Genomic DNA, 8,505 nt, shown 5'->3' with positions numbered 1-8,505 from the left:
TCTATCGTTACTCTGGAAAGTATCGATTCCAACCAAAGGCGAGATTGCCGTTTGTGATGCCAAGTATGACAATAAGATGTCATTGAAACTGTTCCAGCGTTCAATTGAAAGGAATAGCAACTTAATTGAAACCTTAAGGCTGTGCTACATTGCTTTGAAAGCACAGGGTTAATCTTCTACAGCTAAAAGTGGGCTTTATGATTAAGTCCTTTAAATAGACCTAGAATGTGACCTTGGGCTGGACAACATTTGTGATTTAGTCTTTTTTTTTAAATAAAATGTGTCGGAATGAATATGGGAAAGTGTGTCACAATACGCTTTTAAGCCTCCTTTAATGGCATATGGAACAATAAAATTAATACAAGGTTACAGAATTTCTCTCACATGTCACTAAAAAGCTATCTGGGACCCAATTCTAAATTACCATCTGAACAACAACGAGGTTGCCCTAAAAGAATTATCAAATGAAATCATAAATCAAAGTAGACCAATTGAATTACTTGTAATAATTCAAAAGAGGCGGAAAAGAGTAATATTATCCAAAATTTCGCCCGATCATCCTTCATCATATCCATGGCAATTGCCCAAAGAGACAAGCATCTATTCCATAAAAAAAGCCTGGCCTCTTATAAAAAAGAGAAAATATAGCCCAACCCAAGAAGTGAGCCAGAGAAAAAAGAAACGGCTCAAGGGGAAAGCTGGATGGACATTTTTTGTAAAGGGGTTGTCGCAATCAATTCCTCGATTGACAAAACAATAACCAATGTTTCGCTCTTGTGCGATAAGGATCTAGGATCAATTGCGAAAAAAGGCTTCCTGCTTCCCTACGTCTTTCGACTACAATGGACATTGCATACTGTTTTAGTGAACTATGAAAGTCGATGAAATTGTACTCTTGGGAATGAGTAAAGGCTAAACAATAATTTTGAACGGTTAAAAGGCCCGAGAATTGCCATTATCAGTACTTGTCGCAAGAACCTTTGGATCAGAACTTCAAAACGACTAACTTTGTAACATTAAATAATCCCATCATTCATTCTCTTAAATAATAGTGATTGATTTCGGGACGTATGTCCAGTCTAGTGCTTCCACACTTTTGATTTGGGTAGGTTTAATCGAAACTGGAACAAAATTTTGTTCCATAGAGCTTGTGGAAACCTCACTTTTATCAAGCCAAGGTGTTGTATGTGCACACAAGGCCTTTCCGTCAGGATCCAGACAACAAGTTATAAAAGGAGCCTTGAACTCATAATGATTTGGAATCGCGCCTCTTCAATGAACGTGTAACAAAAATATGGCTCGGCTTAAGCAAACATAAGTAGGGTCCAACCGCTAGGTCGCTATTCCTTTGAGAGAGCGTCTCTATTTGCATGTTATATATTTATTAAAGATCATTTCAATGTACATATTCCGACATTCAACAACGCCATAAGGGCCTGCTTAAATACTGCAAAGTTAACAAGGGGCAGGAGATTTACGGTCACAGCTCGTAGGTTACAAAAATGTCCATTATCTCCAATTCATCAATGATACTTGAGATGAATTGTCATAGACCATATCTTTATGGCAGAATTTGCTGCACCCTTAACTCAGGTACATTTCCAATGCACTAATTCCCACCTCTCCAGTGCTCAAAATGGTCTCAAGGAAATATTTTGGAGTCATGACAACGATTGATCCGTCTACTTCAAGTGACAATATCTGAAACAGATTAGCCGCCACCAGCTACTACTTACCATTCAATATGAGGCAGATTGTGCCGCCCGCAGCAATGTCCTTGATTCGTCCTAGACCTCGAGTATTGAGCTTGTGAGGGGTGTTGATCTGTTGCTCATCGGTAACAGATGCCAATTGGCCGTACTCCGAATTTCCCCAACCAAACACCTCGCCTTGATCTAAATCAAATAACAAATGTCGTGAGCCCAACGCCCAATTAAGAGCCACATGGATGCTTCCATCTACGTAGATGCAGTATTTAGTGGGCGATCAGAAAGCAGGAAATGGTGATGAGAGAGTCTTCTCCAGGGTTAATCCCCTTAAGTGAAGCATTGTACCACACGCCTTTGTTTAGCGGAGGAAATCATGAAGGGCATTGTCTTGTTCTCCTGAAGCGGTGACATTTGATTAATTTCATTAATGTTGGTGAAGCTTCGACATGTTTCTTGACATTAACAACCAACCTTTCTTTTTTACTTAAAGGACATGGTCAAAACTGTGGTAGTTATGAAAATTGTGTACAATGTAATGTATGCAACGTGACACAAAAGGCTAAAAACTGATTTGAATTTCTGCTAGTGGTCTTCGTTGCAAAATGAAAGACTCTTAAAACCTAACATCGCAAATTAAGAGCTAGCGAGAGCCCTTTGCCGAGATTAAATGGGATTCTATGCAAAGCACTAAAATTGAAAAGCCGGAGAAATGGCTTAATAAACCGTTAGGGAATCACTTTGCCTTGACCTCACTTTGGATCTAGTAAGACAATGAATGTATCATAAAATCTGTCCATACACTGTCATTCCAAAAGAACACCGGATTCGAATACTGACAGTTCTCAAAAAAAAATGTCTAAGGCTTGAAAGTTGAGGATCAGCAACGTATGAAACGGTCTAGTATTCATTTGTGAGGTTCATAAAAAAACATCTTACCCGTTAAAGCCAGCACACAGTCAGCCGAAGAAGCCACTTTCACCACATTTTCTCCTTTCAAATCTCCATGGATGAGCGTAGGTGTGTGTTGTGAGGCGTAATCGCCACCACCCAACTGTCCGTCAGCGCCCCAACCACAAGAAAACAATTGGCCGCGGGTGCTCAAGAAAAATCTATCAAAACCACGAGAACGCTCTTTGAAGTAAAGACAGACCATAATTTCTTATTTAATGTACAACCGTAATCAATATCACAAGTCTTTAAAGGAGAGCTAATTTTCTACTGTTATTGAAATTATAGTTTTATTACCAAAAAGTTGCTCTGTATTAATTCATGCTATATTTGGTAAGAACTCTCCACTTTCTCCATTTTCATTTACTGATCTGATCTTCTTTTAAAACAGGGTGTGTCTAAAGCGTTATAAAATCACGCCAGTCTTGACTTGTTTGACAAAAGCCTCCAAAAACAATCATTTTGAAATGGGTTAGTCACCAACCTCGTAAAACTTATCTTTATCCACATTTGCGTTTAAAACAGATTTGTAAACCAAATACGAATTGATTTTTGATTTTTGATTCTTGATTTTAGATTTTGGTCATGTGACGGATTTCTTGGGCAATTAATCAGTGAAATGACAAAAATAATTTTGCTTGTGATGTTGGGCGTATCTGTGAAGACATTTAGAAAGTCGTAGACATTACACATAACAAATCATCTCCTTGAAGACAAACTATGAATAATTGTTAGGCCTTCTGAATCCTCAAAAAAGAGCAAAGGAGAGGAAACCAAAGAATGTGTGCCACAAAGGACATAGAGTTGTTTCATCATAGTTCTAACGACCGACAAACCATTTGGACACCCTTCATAGATCAGAGAAAATGTGTTTCTTCTAACAACAAGTTAGATCAGCTAATTTTGTGATAAATGAACTGAGTTGCTTTATTTATGGAATAGAAATATTTTTCGCTTTCATTAGATCCCTGTAGTCGTTAGGTCTCAGTCAAGTCATCTCCACCTACAAGTCCATTCGCGGAAAGAGTGTCGAAACTTATCTCAAGTTGCATTTCTGAAATAACTACTGGATGGTAGGTAACCTTCAATTCTCCAAGACCACCCCACTCACACACACACACACACTCACACTTACGTGTGGTCTTGGCCACAAACAACGTCTACAATGGTTTCATCTTCATCCGCCGATTCCCAAGGTCCTTTCACAGTGTGGATCACTCGATTACGGAAATAGTCTTCGTTCGGAAGAACAGGTCGGCCACACTGACCATAGGCATTGTTACCGATTGAAAACACTTGATTGTCTGACGAAAGCACTATAGTGTGAGCACGCCCACATCCGATACTCTTGACGTTGTGGCCCTTGGGAATAGCCAAGGTTGTGGGAACGGGGGCGATCAATATCTCCAATGGATGATCCTTTCTTGGTGCGTGATAACCTGTTGACAGGTTGGAAAGAATGAATGTTTTAAAAGTGTGCAGGCATTCAGTGGGCCATTAAAGGCAAAATACTGTTTTCAAGAGGAGTTTTAGATTCTCATGGATTTGACATAGAACAAATTGCCAAGGCATATGAATTCTTCCCAGAGAAAGGCACTTGGAACTGTTCTGACGACAATAGCGTTGCTGCGGAAACATCGCTTCAAAATACACCCCTTTGTCAATTTAGCAAAAATTGGAGTGACCGTCGAGAAGGACATGAAAAAAGATGAGAGGGGCCATCTTAACCGCGCTTCAAAGACCTTTGAATTGGCCATTAACCTGATCTATTTTTCACGATACCTTAACAAATTCTTTTTTGAGAGTGCCTCTCTCTTCAGATTTCATTCTATTTGTTGTCCATTTAACTTGGTTGGGGATGTTAGATTGGTGTTGAGGGTTAAGGAATTGGTCTGAGGGAGCTCATGTACGCTGGTATTTCTGGTAGAGCCGTACGTTAAGCAAGAGATGGAACGGCCACCTATCCTATTTCAGCATTCACTCCTTTGGTGCATTGAAACATTATCTTGGTCGTACTGTTTCCGCGCGATATCTAATTTCATTTTCTGAACCCTATGACCACGAGGCATTATTGTGGGAGATAAATGAAGCTTCTTCAATTGCAATTAGCAGAAATATAACCATAGGGTTCAAAAATAGGGTTCTATTCTCGTACTGCACGCACATACAATGTATTGCTTTTTCAATGTTTTGCCTTTCAACTGAGCCGTATCACAAAAAAACAGTACCTCCCAAAAATACATTAACATAGAAAAAAAGAAGAGATCCAACTAACTTTAAGTGGAAGAGGGGAACCTGCATATCTACTCCAGACACTGACATAAAACTTTGTATATTCAATCTAAATCCTGGGAACTCAAGAAAAATGGAGCTTCAATCCAAGTCACTTAAATATGGAATTGCCATACCTGTTTATTCCGTTTATGAACGTTCCAAATTTCAGGATTTGAGTAATTTCTACTAACAAGGCATTTCCAAAAAACAATTCCTTGAATCACCTCCTTCTTTAACAAGATTGCCATGCTAAAAGATTATATGACCATGTTTTGACGTTGGCAAAATTCCCCAGACCAATTCCTACTTTGCTCACAGCATTCCAGAATACACCAACAAAAGAAGGAGAAGAGGTGAAAAGTACATCTGCTCAATGCGATCTCCAGGGAGCTTTAAGCACTTAACAACGGGGACGCAAAGATCAACAGGTACAAATCCCTTGCCATTTGAAAACTTACCAATTTGACCATCCGTGTTGATACCAGTACCCAATAGATGATGGACGGGGTCTTTGATGCCAAATACAGTGAATCCGTGTCCACACCCGATGCTTGTGGTTATTCGTTTCTCAGCCAACGGACACCGATTTGGATAATGCATCACATCAGAGCTTTTTCGGGTGTTGTTCAAGCGCTTTCTAACGTAGTTTGGCACTCCAAGCGCACCATAACACGCCATGCCCCAAGTGTAAACGCGATTGGTAGGCGTGGCAGACCCGTACTCGTAAACTTTTGTAGAAACACGGATTTAAGATCAAATTGACGGGGCTGACGGGATGAGTTTCTACTCACTAGGAAGATTCTTCTCGTCATCGGGATCCACGGAGTATAAAGGTTGGCGCCTCTTGGCTTTAGCTCGCTTCAATTTCTCTTCTTCTGCTCGAGATCGAAATATGGACATGGATCGGGTGCATAGCGCCTTGGTGAACCTGGTTTGAAGCATCTGAAAAACCAATTTTGAGCGTTTGATATACCCACTTTGGTTCGGAAATTGAAGGTATTTTATATTTCAATCGAAGTAGTCTTCAATGTCAACGCTTGGATCGAGAAGGTCTTCGCCATAAGACGATAAATCCATTTGATTCAAGATTAAATTCTCAAAGGTCTCCTCCAGATCTGTTTCCCCGATCAGAATGGCGCCATGCATTCGCCCGTCTTTCAAGATGGTCTTGACATATTCCTGACCTTTGGTGATCCTCAGGAGAATCTCGTATTCATTATTCAGTGTCTGACCGTTGAAGAGACCAAGAAGAACCACCTTGTATCCAAAGAATTTGGTTACGTGTGTGAACATTTCGAAACTGAAGTCCAACGTTTGAAGACGATTTTCCAACGAGGCATTCATGCATTGTCCCACGTGCAAGCCCATCTGCCTGGCTTGGGTCCACAATCTCATCTGAAACCAATGTGGTGCATTGGTCCAAGTCGTGGTGCACACGTCTCCTGCTGCGAAAACGTCAAGCACATTAGTTCGAAAGTTATCATCAACCTTGATTCCCAAATCTGGTGTCTGTTCAAAGAGATGGCCACTTATTAGATCACCATTAGGTGTTACCCCTGTGGCTGATACCACGAAGTCACTTCCCAAGACAGTTCCATTGTCAAGTTCGATGTAAACGCTCCAATCACGAGCTGATTGCCATTTATCACTCTCCTTCAGCCCGCACCCTTGGAATTCTGTGCGGGTTAGGACTCTTTTCACTTCACTTTTGAATTCCACCATCACATTCCTCGCTGTGGATTCAACTTTGGCGCCCAAAGTTTGAATGTTGCGATGCCAGTCAGGACCCAACGCGCTGCCTTTACAAGTGCTAGAATTTGGCGCCAAATCTCGAGATGAATACTTCATGCGCTTGCAGACTTCGGGCGCGCCACCAGTTTGACCTTCTTGAAGACTATCCAAGAAGAACTGACCAGCTCCAGGATCCACAAATGTGGCCGAGATGGTCTCATCCTTGATCACCCAGATTACATCCACACCTTTAAGTTCGTGAACCAGTTCCGTCGCAATCCCACCGTTGCCTAAGTAGAAGATGGAGTAGGATTGGCTCGAAGGTGTTCCTCACGTTAGTTTATTTGTGACAAGATCTTACCGACAATCACCACTCTGGAGGCCTCTTTGAGCTTGTTTTGGAATACTTGAACGGACTCCGTGTCTCTGATACCCAAGACAAACTCATTGTCTGGAAAGGGCCAAAGCACCAAAGGATTGGAAAACTTTGATCTCGTGACATTGCGCTTTCACTTACCTGACAATAACCTTGGCCTGGCTCCATGACACAAGCACAGCTTCTCGTAATGAAAAGTGAGCCCCTTGTCGGTGCGAATTTGATGACTCTCGGGGAGGATATCCAAAACCGTGTCTTGGACCACTGTCAAATTTGGAAATTTACCCGAAAATTCTCCATAGTTTTGCTCCTCGACATCGAACGAGCAGAGAATTTGAGTGAGCTGACTGACATTGGCCACAGCCTTAACGAGTTGGGAGGCGGTAATCAAAAGCACCCGATTATCGGGTCGCAAATGGCACAGCATTTCCACACAAGATACGCCGGCAATACCCCCACCCACTACAACGAAGGTATAGCTCTCCATGGTGCCTCTGGAATGAAGAGGATGCAACCATGAGTCACGTTATGATTTGTCCTTGGGACACGGGCAAGTGACAGAATTCTGACAATAAGGGCAAGAGCCATGAATGAAATTGTGCATGCTTTTATTTTCACACGTGCCCCTCAACCATTCATACAGACACTCCACGTGAAAGGCTCGATAGCATTTGGGAAACGGGCATCGCAAGTCTGGCAGAGCCGATCCCAGATGATGAGAGAAGCAAATGCAACATTCAATCTTGAAATCCTCTTTCTCGATCTCTTCTGGATGCGGGAATTCTAAATCTAGGATCTTCTCCAAATTGATTAAAATATTCCGCTCAGGATCGAACAGATGTTCACGCTCTGAGACGCGTTGCAAGAATTCTTGAACTTTGCTATCCGGACCCAAAAAACGGAGATTGGGTACTTCCTCCAGACAATTTGGATCCAGTGGGTCCAGCGTGATCTGAACGGAAACCAAAGGGGAAATGACGACTCGCCGAGAAAAATGAGACTTTTCTAAAACCCAAGTTTGTCCGTCAAATTGGTTGAGCTGTGCCAAGACGGGCCCAGAGATCTCCATTTGTTCCAGGAACAGTTCGTAAACGTCTCTTAAACTGGACAACGGTGTCCAATGACTCAAATCCAGGGCTTGGGGTAAATCTTCGGAGGAGCAAGTAGGAGGAACCTCCGGATAGTTGAGACTGAGCTTTAATTCCAGTTGATACCCTTGCGGATGACGAAATGTGATGTGTGAAAAATCAGAAGCTAGTTCTTGTACTTGATCCAATGGAACATCGCGTAGATGTTGCAGAACGATTTGCTTCCTCTTTAATAATCTACCCTTTTCGGGATTATTTTCTTGTTCTTTACTCGGACAATGCTCTAGTAAGAGGTTTATAGAATTTATAAGGCCACTCATGTTTGTACAGTGACCAGAACTTGAGACATGCCTTCGTACCTCTTGAATGTTGAGTTTGA

The 8,505-nt window shown here is 41.7% G+C and overlaps 3 protein-coding genes across 3 annotated transcripts; all 3 read right to left on the bottom strand.

Annotated features, from left to right (window-relative positions):
• Positions 1 to 1,713: 1,713 nt before the first annotated feature.
• LOC131882957 (RCC1-like G exchanging factor-like protein) lies at positions 1,714 to 5,873 on the bottom strand. The gene is made up of 5 exons (XM_059230250.1): positions 5,723 to 5,873; positions 5,390 to 5,659; positions 3,793 to 4,096; positions 2,646 to 2,818; positions 1,714 to 1,895 (listed from the first exon to the last, which is right to left on the bottom strand). Exons 1-5 carry the CDS (start codon positions 5,871 to 5,873, stop codon positions 1,729 to 1,731), a joined length of 1,065 nt encoding a protein of 354 aa, XP_059086233.1. The 3' UTR covers positions 1,714 to 1,728.
• Positions 5,873 to 8,505, bottom strand: LOC131882956 (pyridine nucleotide-disulfide oxidoreductase domain-containing protein 1-like). The gene is made up of 4 exons (XM_059230249.1): positions 8,486 to 8,505; positions 7,180 to 7,532; positions 7,024 to 7,113; positions 5,873 to 6,952 (listed from the first exon to the last, which is right to left on the bottom strand). The coding sequence occupies exons 2-4, from the start codon at positions 7,523 to 7,525 to the stop codon at positions 5,940 to 5,942; spliced, it is 1,449 nt and encodes a 482-aa protein (XP_059086232.1). The 5' UTR covers positions 7,526 to 7,532; positions 8,486 to 8,505; the 3' UTR covers positions 5,873 to 5,939.
• LOC131882958 (E3 ubiquitin-protein ligase FANCL-like) lies at positions 7,532 to 8,486 on the bottom strand. The gene has a single exon (XM_059230251.1). The coding sequence runs from the start codon at positions 8,444 to 8,446 to the stop codon at positions 7,565 to 7,567; it is 882 nt and encodes a 293-aa protein (XP_059086234.1). The 5' UTR covers positions 8,447 to 8,486; the 3' UTR covers positions 7,532 to 7,564.

This window comes from Tigriopus californicus, chromosome 7 (genome assembly GCF_007210705.1).
Source record: "Tigriopus californicus strain San Diego chromosome 7, Tcal_SD_v2.1, whole genome shotgun sequence".
In the NCBI taxonomy this organism is placed as follows: domain Eukaryota; kingdom Metazoa; phylum Arthropoda; class Copepoda; order Harpacticoida; family Harpacticidae; genus Tigriopus; species Tigriopus californicus.
Note: the sequence above shows the minus strand (reverse complement) of the source record. Positions and strands in the feature narration are given on the sequence as shown.